This window comes from Pelodiscus sinensis, chromosome 1 (assembly GCF_049634645.1).
Source record: "Pelodiscus sinensis isolate JC-2024 chromosome 1, ASM4963464v1, whole genome shotgun sequence".
In the NCBI taxonomy this organism is placed as follows: Eukaryota; Metazoa; Chordata; order Testudines; family Trionychidae; genus Pelodiscus; species Pelodiscus sinensis.
The window spans coordinates 141,181,777-141,197,534 of record NC_134711.1 but is presented as its reverse complement, the minus strand read 5'-3'; the positions used below and the strand labels follow the sequence as shown (position 1 = coordinate 141,197,534).

Sequence of the window (15,758 nt, the reverse complement as noted above, 5' to 3'; positions counted from 1 at the left end):
ACCAGACTGACGGCTACATCTCTATCACTAATCTACATGTTTTGTTAGTCTTTAAGGTGCTGCTAGATTATTTGTTGTTTAAGTTTTTCCAGGAAGAATGTTGGTCTTCATAGCCAATACCCTTCTTCTGTTTGCTGAGCTAGAGAAATCTTTTTAATTTTAACAGCACTTCACAGGACTAATTTGTTACCTTACCATGAGTTCATTGCTTAAGTGCTTCAAATTGGCAATAAGTAATATTGCAGTTTCTCTTCCCAGTTTCTTCAGTGTAGCAGCTGTGTTCCATTCATAGGCTGCTGATTGGTAAGCGTTAAGTAAGTCAGTCTTTAAAACTGCTTTAAAATTAGGACTTTGTGTGTTCAGCTACCTACTACTGTGCCACTTGTCGTGCAGGCATAGCTACATAAAACTACAAAGCAATAGATAGATAGAACTGTGCACTGAGAATGAACTAGCTGATTATATAGGCTGACTTAAACAGCTAGTAAGAGGTGTAGTAAAATTCTGCCTCGTTTAAGGCGATGTTAATTTGCGAAGCTGAATGTGAAACCTTTGCAGGAGGAACTTGCTACACATGGTGATGTTCCTTTTACCGCCTGACTCTAAAGTGTAGTACTGAATATACAGTAAAGTGTAGTTGAAATTTAAGAAGTGGACACAACAAGAGCTTAGATGAGCATTGGGCAGCTTGATTTGCTATTGCAGCATTTTTCAGTGCTGCTGGGGAGAGACTGATGAGTCATCAAGTCAGCTGACTGTGCCTTTACTGTGTATCTGGAATTTCTTTCCCCACTGCAGCAGGCTTTTTGCATCCTTCTGTATACGGGTGGGGAGACTTTTGGGAAGGACAGTCATTTGTGGGGGGACTTTTGGGAAGGACAGTCATTTGCTACTGAGTGCTGCTGCTTTAGTGCTAAATTCTGCATTTGCTTGCTTCATCTGGCCTGTGGATTGTTTTGCCTTCCCCTTTCCCCTGAAAACCAGGTAAGAAATCCTTTGATATTTATGGTATGATACTCTCTAGAGTTGGTTGTATCCTACTTAAAAAAAGGCACTGTGTGATCATCTCGGCAGGGTCTTAATTTCTGAGATGGATTGTTGTCTCCGAACATGGAGCTCAAATTTTGAACAGCTTTGAATGTCTCTCCATCAGTGATCACATCACATTTAAAAGCCAAATGATAGTAACTTGTGACTGAGAATATTGGCTTTTTTTTTTTTTTTTTTTTAACACTGGCAGCAGCAAAGCATTCATTTCTTGGGGACAGCTCTGTAGCCAAAGGACTTTATTGGGGAAATCTAGGTTGAAATGGCTGGATTTTGGGCTTTCCTGCCTATGTTACTGATTGATTGCATATTAAAACGGCTAGTTAGATTCATGGTGTACTGATGCAGCTTGCAGAGGTTTCAACCATCTATGTCTGAATCTGATTGTCCTAACTCCTGCTGTTCTCAGAACACAGAGTATGGTCATGTTATAGCTAAAGGCTGCTCTGAAAGGATCTTGAAACCATGCTGACTTTAAACTTTTAATAAAAGGAACAAAACTGGTCAGTATTGCTTGTTAGTCTGCTACATTCTGTGTATCTTCTCTGCTCACATGGGGGCGGAGGGGTGACTAAGAGTGATTTGTATTAGGGATGTGAGCATGTAGCTGTTTAAATGGGTAATTGATAAGCTCATACTTATTGGTTACCCAAACCGCTACATGCCGCTTCTGGTCTGGCTCCTGGGGAGCTGTCTGCCACCCTGCGCTGCTGCCTCTTTATCAGAGGCAGCAGCGTGGGGCAGCAGGCAGGAGCCGGTACACCCGGGGAGCCAGCTTAAAAGCTGGCTCCCGGTGCCACTGGCTCCTGGGGAGTCAACCGCCTGTTGCCCAGTGTTGCTCCCTCTGTATCAGAGGCAGCAGCGTGGGGCAGCAGCCGGCTCCTGGTGTTTAGCTCTATTACTGTATTAAGTGGGTCTTGGCTGATGAAGGGCAGTAGTGTGGTGCTTAAATGCTAAACACAGTCAGTATCTATGTTCATAGTGCAATGCTGGCTGGCAGGTAACAGCCTCCCAAAGCACGCTGATATCTGAGCCCCTCCCCCTCGTCAGTGGGTCACAGTGCAGAATATAGTGACACAGCCATTGTCTGTAAATAGTTGACAGTATAATCTAAGATGAAAACCTACAGAACCAACTCAAGTAGCAGCTGCCAGGCAGCTCAGTGGTGGAGAGGCTGAACAGCTACTCCTAAATAGTGTTGAGTATTTCAGGAATCCTAGCCTTCTGAGAGAGCTGGCAGTGCAGCTGGGCCGCATGGCATGGGGCTAGCTGTATCATGATGTGTGGGCTGTTCCAAAGATGTGGGAGAAGGCTCCAAAGAGAGTACTGAAGCAAATTTCGTTGTCAGGGCAGTGGAAGCATTGGCAGTGGAGGTTGGTTTTGGAGAGGTAGACCAGAGCAGAGCTGTGCAGAAATTGAGCATGCTGACACTGCAGCTGGGAGCGATGATTCCCCACACGGACCCCCTCACTAGCTCTGCATGCTGAAAATAGCAATATAGTAGGTGCTGCCTGGACGGAAGTTTGGACTAGCCTCCCCGCCTGAAGTTCAAGCCCACCCAACCCCGTTGGCAATGACTCGCGCTAGCCTGTGTCACAACACCTGCAGTGCTATTTTTCGCCTGCTAGCTTGAGGTGAGCTAGTGCAAGTCTGTCTAGCAGGGCTGGGAATTGTGCTTCCCTCAGATGTACCCTGAACTCAGGATGAGGCGCTTGAAATGATTGGGCCCAGGGCAATCCCAATGAATGACTGCAAACTATTTGATGTGGAGAGAGTGGCGGGCAGAGAAGATGACTTTGTATTCTGCCCATGAAGCTAGCAAGGGGGCAGTAGGGATGTTGGAGAAAGGGACGAGACTTGGGTGACCCTTTTTGCTGCAGGTCTAAATCCGTGTGCTTGTTTTCCCATGGGATGATTTCCTTTTGCTGCTTGCTGTGGGCTCTTCAAACGCTCTGACAGAAGATGAGTTAATCCCTTTCAAATAACTTCATTGGCTGTGGCTCACAACTGACCTTCCTGATCTGATCAGTTTGGGTTTGAATCCAGAAGGTGCTGACCTAAAATTGTGTGACCTGATCCAAGTCGGTTAATCTAGGTGGGAGTGTGGATAAGGAGCAGCAATTTCTTAACCTCCTGTATCCATCACATTGGAGTATAGATAGGTCTTTGCCTCAGCACGCCTTTGAAGGCCTGTGTAGGGAGGAATTAAGCCTTCCGTGGTGTTAATGGTCCTGGAGTTTCTAGGTCCTGGAGCTGTGAATGATCTGTTGGAGTAAATGTTTGGGGGCGGGGAGGGATATTCGAAGTCCTGCTGCTTTTTCAGTTTGAGAAGCAGTTGCATGTGAGATCTGCAGTAAGTGTGGTGTTTTTGCAACCTCAGACGTGTGGGATAACGCTGCCGGAGCCACTGCTGCACCGATCCCCTTGCCTGCAAGCCTTGAGCTTCAGGTGGCTGTTTGGTAATGATGCCCTTTGGAAGGTGTCAAATAGCTGACAAAATTCCCAGCAAACTTTAAAATTGGCTTCTAATGCTAAGCTAGTCTGCACTGCTCCACCCATGCTCAGGGCTCTGCTCTGTTCCTGATTTACTGCCCGGTCACAGGACACTTCATGCCCAGAAAGACTCAGTGGCTCTAGCGATTAGAAGGGGAATACCCAGGTTACTAGTTCTCATTCAAGATGATAGGGACTGAGTCATGGTCATCTGTCTCTTCGGTGGCCTGGGCAATGAATAAATGGGTATACACGTCATGCTAACCACTACGGTGAGTGAGCGCTTGGGCTTGGAAAAACCTCCTTGCAGATGGTGAGTAGGAATTCTGGCTGAGTGGGGCTAGGGGGGTAGACTCCTCCCACAGAGTGGAGCCTGGCTTGAGCAACTGGAACAGAACCTTTCGGTAGGACAGGAAGGAGAGGATTCGAGGGCCTGTGTACAATGGAAGAATTGGAAAACAAGCCTTATGTGCCCTGGAGAGCAGCAGCCTTCTTCCTACCATCCCTAGAGAGCAGGCTGGGAAGATGGGCTCTGCAGGAGGGTGGGATAGGTGGCATGCATGAGTTTAGGGAGTAGCAGCACATGAATATTTTGCCAGGGCTGATAGGAATTGGGGCAGGTTTTCAAGGCCTGATGAACCTCCTTGTTAGCAGTCTCAGCAGAGACATTGGGCGTAGGGCAGGCAGTGAGATTGAACTCAGCTCTCCAGGGTTGGTTTGGTGGTAGGATGAACTGTTATTGGCTATATCCAGTCTGCCCTGTGGATATGGTCTTCAGGACTTCTCCCAACACTTCACATGTATTTGTTCCAGGAAAGAATCAACCTGCTAGTAAGCAGTGCCCACTTACATCACTAATGTTGTGGTGTGTTTCCAAGGTAACACACGAGAGCGAGATGATGGGTAAAAGCAAAGAGTTGTTAAAGGCCGTTATCAGTTAAAGTTCAGTGAGGCCCAACTGCCAGTTATTACCAGAAGAACAGGGATCTGCTGTCTGTTTCTGGCCAGTCAATGAGGAGCCGTTTTGCAAATCTTTGTTTTGAAACTCTAAATCCATGTTTAAGACCTTACACTTACTGACTGGAAAAGACCTCCTGTTAGATAGCTGTATGGACTTTGCAGGGCGACGGAGCATAGAGCAGCTGGATGCTGTGGTGTTGGCATTATGTGACTTGTAGAAGGCGAGGACGCAGTCGAGTTCCACTCTGAGATACATTGGAGTGTAATTGTGTTGTGGTAAAAATGTGCAGAAAGCTACTTTGTGTGTTTTTTGACCCTCTTATTCTCAAGCTGAAATGCGCTCACTGTTTTCCCCCAGGGTTTGGCTTGTGCCTCCATTTCCAGAAATAGTGTTCCAAGTTCTGAAGATCCTCCATTATTGCTTTCTCAGTATCATGGAGGTTCGATGCTTGGATTGTCAAGCAAGGCTGTCTGCATAGCCAAATGTTCATGATTTAGTTGGAGGCATGTCACTTACATAAATACTGAAAAGGGTTGGCACAAGCACAGAGCCTTGTGATAGCTTATTGTTTGATGTCTAGTCTTATTACCCAGGTAACCCACAGGAGTCTGTTACTTAGCCTGCTCCACCACAGGCAACGTGTTTGGAAGCAAGATATGCTGAAAACTGCTGAAGTTATTAGGCCCTTACTCCATACAGTATCCTACACAGATGACACGTTAACAAATACTGTGCCGGTCTTTAAGGTCTTTTGCTAGCCAGCCTCAACGTGAGCAGTGAGTGCTAGAACTTGGTCACAAATGCTGTGTTTTGTCTGGAAGCCTGCCTGTTTCACTGGGATAATTGGCTCAATAAAAGGGCCTATTTTTGTGAGGATGATACGTTCAAGAAGTGTATAGGTCATGCATAGCAGAGAGACTGGCCTGTAGCTTCCCATTTCATCAAGGGGCCTGCCAGGCTTTGGAAAGACAATTACCATTGCCTCACACCGTATTATTCTTAAGGCATAGGCACAGGAATGAGGAGTGGGGGGGGGGGTGCTGCAGCACCCCTGTGCTCCCAGTCTAGCACCTGAGCTCCCAGCTGCTGTCCCCACATGCCAGGTTCTTGGCTGCTGGCTCCAAGTGCTGGGGTCTTGCTCTCTGCCTTAGCTGGGGGTGGGATGGACAGGGGCAGAGGGGCTCAGCATCTCCAGTGTTTCTGCGCTACTGCCTTAGATTAGCAGAATACAGTGTTGTGATCCATCGGAGTCCTTTGGGGCCCAGATGGTGGAGGTATTCTGATGGAAAACCATTAGGGCCTGCAACCTTCCCTTCTCCCACCATCGTAAGTCCTTTTGCTTGGTCAGTGCTCACAGTGGAAGGGTCTCCTCAGAGGATCGATGCAAGTGTTGGGTAGAGTTGTTGATGCACCTCTCTTCTTGCTTATCAACTGGGCTCTGTGCTCTCCCCCAGTTTAGAGGCTGTTGAGTGTGACTGGAGTTTTGGTGGCGAGTACTCTGTGGGATAGCAGCGTCTGGGCTTGAATGTGCAAAATCAAGGTTTTGCACGTGGTCACACCTGTGCTGGCATCTTGCTGTGTCAAGGGAGTATCACAGGGCTTTTGCAGTGTGAGAGCTCCTGATTGGATTGGATTGGAAGAGTAACTCCTGCATCTCTCACCTTGAGAAGGCAGCTGCACAGATAAAAACAAGAGCCAACATAATCTATTAACTAGCAGGTACAGCCTGGGGTGTGTCAACATCTGTGGTGAAAACCATCGGCAATAGCATTTGCATATTCACTAGCCTAATACTGTGCATGGATATGAAGGAGATGCAGCCACACGACTTGTAGAAACCCAGCTGAATATAATGATATTGACTCCCATGAGGTTGACATCCATGCCATGGCTACCTGTCCTAACTTTGCTTCTCTGCCAGTGCTTTGAACTTCTGCAACTTGCTGTGAAACTCAGTGAATCCAGGAAAACAGATGTCTACCTAGTCACCAAGATCGTGACCGCTTCCCTCCATCCTCACGACATTAAGAGTCCCACAAGCCTTTCTGTTTGGCCTCATGAAATCTGGCTATGATCAGCAGGAGTCTTGAAAAGCAGATTGGACTAAATGACTTAAAAAATAAACGCCTTTTGCCAGTTCCCACGCAGACGGTTCCTTGGTCAACTGAACCGAAATCGAACCAGGCCTGTGTAAATGAGGATATCTAATGCACAGATGGAAAATCAAGGACTCCGCAGTATGCGAGTCCCCACTTCAGATCGTCGAATATGTCACTAGGTACTGCCCAATTTATAAATATAAAGGAAGCATTATTGCAATACATTTTGCTATTCCTGATGGAGCCATTTGGCTTGATTAACTTGAGAGGAAATTGTAATTGCTGCTTTACATCAGCCATGTGAAGAAGGAAGACAACTTGTAGAGGGAGTATGTTTGATCTGTCGGTCCCAGAAACCTAACACACACTATAAAAATGCACTGGGGGGATTCCAGGCATAGTGGTACTTCCAACTGAATTACAGTACTTGTGCAGCTCTGAAATGTTTGTTTGAAAGATGTGAAATCATTCCTCATTCTAATAAATGTTGCAGATTGCAAGTGAGTCTTGCAGCAAGGGGGAGTGGAGTGGGAGATGAACTTTGGGGTCAAAATAATACATTCAAAGCACAGTTTGCTGTACCTGGTGGTGGTGTCTATTGTACTTCCTTGCAAATCAAATCGGGGGGGGGGGGGAGAGGAAATAGTTCTACAATAAGCTCTTTGGGCCCTGTATTGCCAGTGTTCAATGTCAATAGCAATAGAAAAACTTAAAAAACAAATAGTCTAGTAGCACCTTAAAGACCAACAAAACATATAGGTGGTATCATGCGCTTTCATGGGCACAAGTTTGTTCATACTGGTATGTCTTGCTGCATTAAAACCCAACCAAACAGCTATTAACTACAGTTGGCCCTGAATTCATAGTGGTGAAAGGAGGAATTTGAGGGGCATCAGACCACGTGAATTTTGAGACTTCTGCATGGGGCTTTCTGTTCATTGGAAGCAATGGGAGAAAGGAACTGAAACTAGGAGTTCGTGACTCACTGGGTTAGGTCTCTTCCCGCTCTGTATAAATGAACTATTGATTGTCTTCTGGACAGGTAAACGGGCATGATGAACTTTTCCAAGCTACCCAAAATCCGAGATGAAGACCGGGAGAGTGTGTTTGGCTATGTCCATGGAGTCTCAGGACCTGGTAGGTGCTCTTTGGTTCATGGGTTCAACATTGTATTACGAAAACAGTTTCATGGATCTTTACATCCTCTGGGTGAAAGCTCAGTGAAGCTTTTCAAAAGTCATTAATTGTTCCCACACATACACTCTGCTTTGCACAGAGCTCTCAATTTAGTATGAGCTCACACTTATGGTCAGTGTCAGCAAGATGTTCTTATGTATTAGTCTTATATATTATAATCAGCCATGGTGAATGCCTCTTCACCCTTGTGTAGAGTGGGCATTGTATTGCAGAGAGCAGGACAGCTTTAGGAATCTCTTAAACATAAGTCATGTTTCTTATATAAGCCAGCGTATAACTATTTTAGTTAGTCTGTCATTTCAGTTAGTGAGGTAGCTTAGGGCCAAAATGTAATCTGCTTCAATATAGTTCTAATCGGGTGGCGAAGGCTCTACCAGTTGTAAAGATCTGTTTAAATGATCCATTGCTTTTCCTGCAAAATCTAATCTATCAAATATTAATAGTAACATTAACATTAAAATGGCACCGTTCCTGCCCCAGCATGCTCCATAAGTGAAATAATACAGCAGATGGTCCAGTGTCAGGATGTTGGGGGTGTCTTCTCTTCCCCTCTCCCCCCAGCAAGAGGTGAATGTGCTTCCGATGAACTTTGCAGAAGCAGTATCTTTTTAGCAGGGATTTGGGAGGATAGTCATTTAGGCTCTTAAACCTTCTTAGTTTCATGCTTAGTACAGGGCATATCCTGGATAAGAATTACAGCTTTCTGTAGATTACTAAAATCTGATGGTGGTGCGCCCTAGGCCCCAGAGAGACAGGGGAATAAGCATACGGCAGTTTCATTTTGGCTCAGAAGCTTTGCCACTGTCTCTTTGACAGGACCTACTTACTATCATAGATTGTGTACCAGGCCTGTGGGTTCCAGTGCTCTACATTCACTTCTTGTCTGAAGAAATCTGGTAATGCAGCAGAAAAATAGCCTAACTCAAGTGTGTTTGTCTTTCAGTGGTCACTGCCTGCAACATGGCAGGTGCAGCTATGTATGAATTGGTACGAGTTGGCCACTGTGAGCTGGTAGGAGAAATTATCCGACTGGAGGGTGATATGGCCACTATCCAGGTGTATGAAGAAACCTGTATCCTTCTCATTGGTGTCTTTGAGGCCTGCCAAACTAAGTCATCCTAAAAGGTAGGATGACCAGTACAGTAGAGCGAATAAATCTTAGTGGGCCCCTATCAGTGGTCATGGGCAGAAACCAAATCTGTTCTTGATTTCTTATACAGGTTTTGATGGAGTTTGTATAAAAAGTACACGGTGGCAATGTAATTGTCATATTACCAGGATTGTGCAGTCTTCAAAGCATGCAGCTGCTTTTGTAAGACTTGCATCCATGAAGGGAACTCTCTCTCGGCTCCCAGCTCCTCGGCCATCAGTTCTCTTGGACAGAAACCTGTGTCCCTCTCTGGACAGGAGGGAGTCTTTCCAGGCTGCATAGTTCCTTGTCTACATTGCACGCTCCCCAGTAAGCCAAGCTGCCTGAATAGGCCCAGTGTCTGGGTTTTGCTTCTTTTTCAGAGGCTATGAACAGAATAACTGCCAGTAGTTAACAAGTTACCATGCGGCTCTTTGTAAACAAGCAAGTCAGTCTTTCAAAACCCACAGCTGGACTTTTCCCATCCTTACAAGTCCATAACTATGTGAGACTGAGACCCAGAACTCAATCGGGACAGATCAGCCTGTTTCCTTTACTGCTCAGGCCTTTGATCGCCAGCCTGCAGTAACAGCAGAATGCCACCTCTCCTCAGATGTAGCTTCAAAAGGCTGGGATTTCGCCTGACTGGAGGTGGGGAATGTGGATTAACTTTTCTGTCGATTCAGAGGGGTATCTCTGTTTAAGGTTTTTTGTTTTTTGTGTTTTTCCTGTAGCTATTTCCCCAGAAATCTACTTAACTGTCCCAAAAGTTCATTCCTGCCTTGCTCAGTGCAGTCCTTTAAACTCCCACGCCTCACATCCTCTCATCCCGAGAGTTTTCATACAAGCCCAATAAGGTTTTTCGAGGATATTGAAGGAAATTACCATTTTCTCGGATCTTCTTAAAGCTCAATCCTGATTTAGTGTCAAACTTCAGATACACTTGAACTTGGTAACCGCATGGTGCGAGGGACTATTTATTCATTGACTAATACAAATGACACACACCAGAGTTACTGAGCAAATCCAGTTTTTGTATGGGTTTCTTCCCCTTTTTTTAAAAAAAAGTGTGTACTATAAAACATCCTAATACCGCTTTAAAACTGGGAAGGATTCATCCTTTGACTGGATTCAGATTTCTCTGCTAAACACAAGCATATTGCACATGTATCTTTTGGAAACCCATATTGTTGATCCAAACATGCTTGCTACAAAAATGAACTGTCTAGTACTGGTAATAGATACATGATGTTGGAGAATGAGGGAGACTATCCAGGAGGGAGTCTGTAAGCTTGGAGTTAGCCTCAATGTCTCCATCCCTGTGCAAAAGTACAAGTTAAATAGAAAATAGATCTCTTGCTGGCGGACTCAGCGGGTTAATTTCACACTGGAAGAGCCCTTATACAGCCCTCCTCACCACAGAATGTAAGCACAGGAGTGGCCAAACTTACTGACCTGACCCTCTGAGCTGCATACAATAATATCCAGAAGTTTGTGAGCCACAAGACACGCACAACTTGCCCTGTGGGATGGCCCCTGCTGAAGTGTGAGGGTTTTGTCCTGTCCCCTGCCCTCCCTCCTGGGGCTCCTTCAGACCAGTCTAATAGGTGATGGATGGGTGCTTGGGGGGGCTCCGGGATAAGGATGTTAAATTGCGTTGAATCAGTTAATCGAGTAGTCAATGGCATTTCCATCGGCTGGTTGATAAGGGGGAAAACTGCAGAGCCACAGCAGGATTAGTTCCTGGCCCCGGGAGCTAACCCAATTGCAGCTCTGCCTTTTAAATGTAGTAAGAGTCACCCGGCTCTTTACTACAGTTAAGAGGAAGAGACACAGAGGGAGGCCGGATGTGAGCTGGGACTCAGCTGTCCCAGCTCTTGCCCAGTCCCAGATGCTGTGCCTCTGCCTTCCCTGCCCTCCTGTGGAGATGGTGCTGGGAGGAACTGGCTTTTAAGCCAGCTCCCCCTAACACCGACTCCCTCCCCCTCCCCCCCCACACACACTGATAGAGGCAGCATGGGGGGGCAGGCATAGGAGAAGCGACTAGTCGTAGTTACTCCACTGGTTGTTTACATCCCTGCTCTGGGAGCCCATTTTAAATGTAAAAAGAGCCCTACGTGACTCATGGGCTACAGTTTGACCATGCCTGCTCTACTATAGCACATTAAATGGCAACTGTAACCTGTGACTCATTCTCTTTTCCTCTCCCCAGGAGGTGCCAGTCGCATGAGGCTCTTTAGAGATGAGCTAGCTTTTTATCTGTTCTCTCCAACTCTAAATATGGCCGTGAGTTTCCAGTAAACTTTTCCATTTCGTAGCTGGGGACTAGTGATCACAAGGGAAAATAGTTAGTCTCTGCTCCCTGGCGAGTAAAAATATCACAGTCTTACTTAATCCAGACTGAATGTTTATCTCCTTTGCGACAGAGTGCATTGCATAAGGGGGGCAACTGAATTGGTGAGACAAAATGTTTTTTGGTAAATGTGTGGATGAGCTTTTCCTGAACAGGCCTCTTTAGCTGGTGTCTCGGTAGGAGATCCTGTACTCCGCACTGGCAAACCTCTCTCAGTGGAACTTGGCCCTGGCATTATGGGGGCCATTTTTGATGGTATCCAGAGGCCTCTGACAGACATCAGCGCTCAGACCCAAAGTATCTACATCCCCAGAGGTGTCAACGTGTCAGCTCTGAGCAAAGACCTCAAATGGGACTTTACGCCTTTCAAAAACCTGCGGGTAGGCTCCGACAAAGCTGCCGAAAATCCCCCAGCTGCATTGCAGGGTGGGGGAGAATGTGCGGAGGGGTGGAATTGTGAGTTGCGTTTTCCGATACCGTGAGTCTGTGAACAGCAGGCGCTTGAGCGGGGTGTAGTGATGGATTAAAGCACAGGGACAATGAAAGAGCAGGTGGGGAATGTTTGTACCAATGATGTGATGCTAGGTGCCACTGTTTGTAAATACAGTGGTACCTATTAATGGAATGCTTTTACAGTGCAGTAAAGAGAGTTTATGGGAGCACATTGAGCATAGCAAGTAGCACCCGTTTTCTGGGAGAGGGTGGTGTACTTCTAGCCAAGATATTTTGTCGACCCTGAAGGACAGCATTGCTGCTGAACCATGAGACCACTGGCCTGATTGCCTTCTTCTGGTCTTAGTACCTCGTTTTCCATTGCCTACAAATTGGCTCATTCCACTGCCACTGTACTCAACACAGTAGTCTCCCTGAGGAGAAGGGAGGCCAGGGAATCACCAGTACTAGCCAGTAATCACATGGCTGCCTGAGCCTTGTAAGCCTCACTGCATATAATGGCTGCTCTTCCTATGCAGGTTGACAGCATGTTTCTAGCAGGGTGGTCACAGTGCTACTAAAAGGTGCAACAGGCTACTGTGCTATTACAGCGCATTACACAGGAGACAACCAGGGTGCTAGATTTAAGGGCTGTATTCAGCCTTGTGCTTCTCTTAAACTGAAGCTTTAATTTGTATGACTAAAGAAACATTTTCTCCTCCTGGTCCTAGGTTGGCAGTCACATCACTGGGGGAGATATTTATGGAGTGGTGATTGAAAACTCCCTTATCAAACACAAAATCATGTTGCCCCCACGGAATAGGGGTACAGTAACGTATATAGCTCCTCCAGGGAACTACGACACGTCGGTAAGTTCCCCCTCCCGCAGTAGTGCTGGCTTGGCCAAAAGGTGTGTACACCCCCTTCAGCATCCCCACAGCACTAGCCCAAGGGCTTTTTATGCAGCTGGATATTGAAACCTCCTGCTGCCAACTTGCCAACAGTGATCACTCTAATATCTTGTGAAATCAAGCTGCTCTGTATGGTGAAAACTCATCCTTGCTCATGCATGTCATACTCCATATTTGCCACCACATTGAGGGTGGTCCTGGAGCGTCCCAAGAATATGCAAAATCAGCAATGGCATTTTCATTAGTTGCTATGGGTTGTGATTACTTGAAGCTGAGACTTTATACCGCCACTTGATTTCTCTGAAATATGGGAAGTGGGCTCCCCACAGGCTGTGGTAGTACACTGAGGTGCCGGGAAGGCCTGTGGTTCTAAAACTATCTAGTCATTATGGTGTGCATTGCCGGTGGAATCCTGTATTAGAGCCATGGGAATGAGAATTTGCACATTCTTCCAGCTGTCTGCTCACTCCTTTTTTCTGCTTGGTAGGACGTTGTCTTGGAGCTAGAATTTGAAGGTGTGAAGGAGAAGTTCACTATGGTCCAAATCTGGCCTGTACGTCAAATCCGTCCTGTCACTGAAAAGCTACCAGCCAACCATCCATTGCTAACTGGCCAACGGGTCCTTGATGCGCTCTTTCCGTAAGTACCAGCTGGGGTTCTCATCTTTGGACATGAATTCTTTTAAGAGGAGCAGAATATTCTATATAAAACTTCCATGTCCCAAAGCAACATCCCAAAAATGGTGATGGAAGAACTTCAGAGGAATCCTTGACCAACCCCCCAGCCCCCTCCAAAACAAAAAACAAACTACCCTCCATTACACCAAAAGGTGAAGAAAAATGTCATAATAAAAGATCTACTAAATATTACTGCTGGGGAGTCTCCCAGGATAAAAAGTCAGTCAAAGGTCTTATCAGTGAGAGAGCAACTGTTATACACATTTTCCAAATTGGAGGCTCAAAGTTAGTCTCTGCAGTTTTCAGGGACTTCATAGGTTTGGCATCTGTGAAAACAGACCCCTTATTGCCTTCCTATGGATTCAAGTATCTAACTTTGGCATCTAAGCTTGACAGCTTTGGCTTAGGGATGTGAAAGATTAATTGTTAAGCCTCACCACTTCAGTTAATGGGTGGGGGCAGGAGCGGGAGCAGCCCCCTGCCTGCCTCGGGCACAGGGCTAGTCGAGCCCCTTGGGGTCCACCATGGACAGGAGCAGGCCTGCGGACCCCTGCACCCATCCCCCTCAATCAGTTAACCAATTAAACAGGCTTTACATCCCTATTTTTTCCTAATTGCTCAAGTCACTTCTCTACAAGATGCTTCTAAGTTGCTTCTCAGACATCTCCATTGGCAAAACCCACTTTGGGGGATATGGACCTATAACAGCCCAGCTGTTGTCCCAGCACTAGCTAGTTACTCTGGGAACAGTGGTAGGTGCTGTTGGTACAGGGGAGGAACAGCCTGTTCCCTCTGTGCTGGCTTGTTAAAATACCTCATGCCCGCATGACCTGGAACGCTGAACCTGGCTCTTTATGCAACTTGGCACTTCTTAGGCAAGTGAAGCGAGATGGCCTCAGAGTAGTGCTGAGAGGAAAAGGCAATCCGATCTGCAAACAGGACAGCGCTTTCCTCTGCCTGGGCTTAGTATAAACCATCTGGCTCTTCTTTACGTAGGTGTGTGCAAGGGGGTACTACTGCTATCCCAGGGGCCTTTGGCTGTGGAAAGACTGTGATCTCGCAGTCTCTCTCCAAGTACTCCAACAGTGATGTTATCATCTATGTAGGCTGTGGAGAACGAGGAAACGAGATGTCTGAAGTACTCAGAGATTTCCCAGAGGTCAGTATGCCTGGGATGCAGGATTGTTTGCAAACATCCCTGGGAATAGAGCTATTGCATGTGTCTAGTTCATACATTGGCTTTGAAACTCTAGAGCAGGGGTTCCCAACCTCTTTACCGTTGTAGGCCACGTGTGTTAAATGGGCTGCACCCAATTTAACCTGTATCCCCTTGAGGGTGTTGGGGGCGAGGGGGAGCCCAGCTTTGTGGTGGTTGGGCCGCAAGCAGCTCACAGGCTGCACGTTGAGAACCGCTGCATTAGATACAGTCAGACTCTTACTGTTCTGGGCCTCATTTCATGGCAATCGAGACTAGTGAGTGAGAAACATGACTGGCCCTCTATCTCAACCGGCTGCAAGACAGTTGTAACCAACATAGTCTCTTGCAGGGGTGGGGTATCGAAGGCCCAGGGGCTGGATGCATCCCCCAACTTTCCTGGATCTGGCCCCCGAGCCTCGGGGCTCCTCCACCTCCAACATTGGGAAGCCTGTACTGGTGCTCAATTCCCCTCCCTTCCCACCCCTACCCCATCGCAGGGCTGGAGCTCACAAAACCTACTTGCCTGGGCACCTCCCTCCGCCCCCCAATCTCTGGTGTGCAAGGGGAATATGGGGAGTGTCTTTCTCGTTCGGGAGCCACGTTAGTGAGGGTTTGTTTTTCTTGTGTTGCTTCTCATTTGTTGTGCAGCACCCCGCTCCCCTCCCCCCCCCACACACACTGATTTTTCTGTGGGTCTGTGGCCCCCAACCCAAAAAAGCTTCCCCACCCCAATCTCCTGGGATAGGGTAGTTTTGCTAACTGCACTTGCGTACCTAGAATTTGTGGTGGGTGCCAATTGAACTGTAGCAGCACTTTGACTGGGTGCAAAGGGAACGCATGGCTCTCAGTGAATGTTGCATACCATCAGCACACACCTCACTTCACACACCCTTGCTTTATGTGCCCATCACTTTATTAATACTAGTAGCAAAAAATGACACTGAGAAAAACCAGTGGACTCTGGCTACCCTGTGTGTGAGCAACGGTAAACAAAAAATGTCTCCTGGGCGCCACACACAGCGCCACTGCACTGTGTCCAGACACCATGTGGCAACGGTCGTCCATGTTGTGCTGTAGTAAGAGCTGTCCCTGGCCCAGGGAAAGTCCGTTTAGGAGCTTGCAGAGCAGTATCTGAACTAACATTGGAATATCTTCTCTAAGTTTTAAAATGAGCCCAAAATAGGTGAAATTACTTAAACATTGAGATTTTAATTGCGTCCATGAAGGTGCAACTTTCAGAAGGGGAGACTGAGGAAGACAT

At 46.8% G+C, this 15,758-nt stretch overlaps 1 protein-coding gene across 2 annotated transcripts in view; it reads left to right on the top strand.

Annotated features, from left to right (window-relative positions):
- The window catches only part of ATP6V1A (ATPase H+ transporting V1 subunit A), a 39,802-nt gene that overhangs the window by 10,751 nt on the left and 13,293 nt on the right, over positions 1 to 15,758 (top strand). Inside the window, exons 1-7 of one of the 2 annotated variants that reach the window (XM_006132930.4) lie at positions 489 to 984; positions 7,643 to 7,737; positions 8,741 to 8,869; positions 11,445 to 11,659; positions 12,443 to 12,580; positions 13,110 to 13,261; positions 14,296 to 14,458. In XM_006132930.4, coding sequence (XP_006132992.1) covers positions 7,653 to 7,737; positions 8,741 to 8,869; positions 11,445 to 11,659; positions 12,443 to 12,580; positions 13,110 to 13,261; positions 14,296 to 14,458 — 882 coding nt within the window. In that variant the 5' untranslated portion in view covers positions 489 to 984; positions 7,643 to 7,652. Of the gene's footprint in view, positions 1 to 488; positions 985 to 7,642; positions 7,738 to 8,740; positions 8,870 to 11,444; positions 11,660 to 12,442; positions 12,581 to 13,109; positions 13,262 to 14,295; positions 14,459 to 15,758 lie in introns of those variants that run through there. The other variant, XM_075904967.1, reaches the window with a different exon arrangement.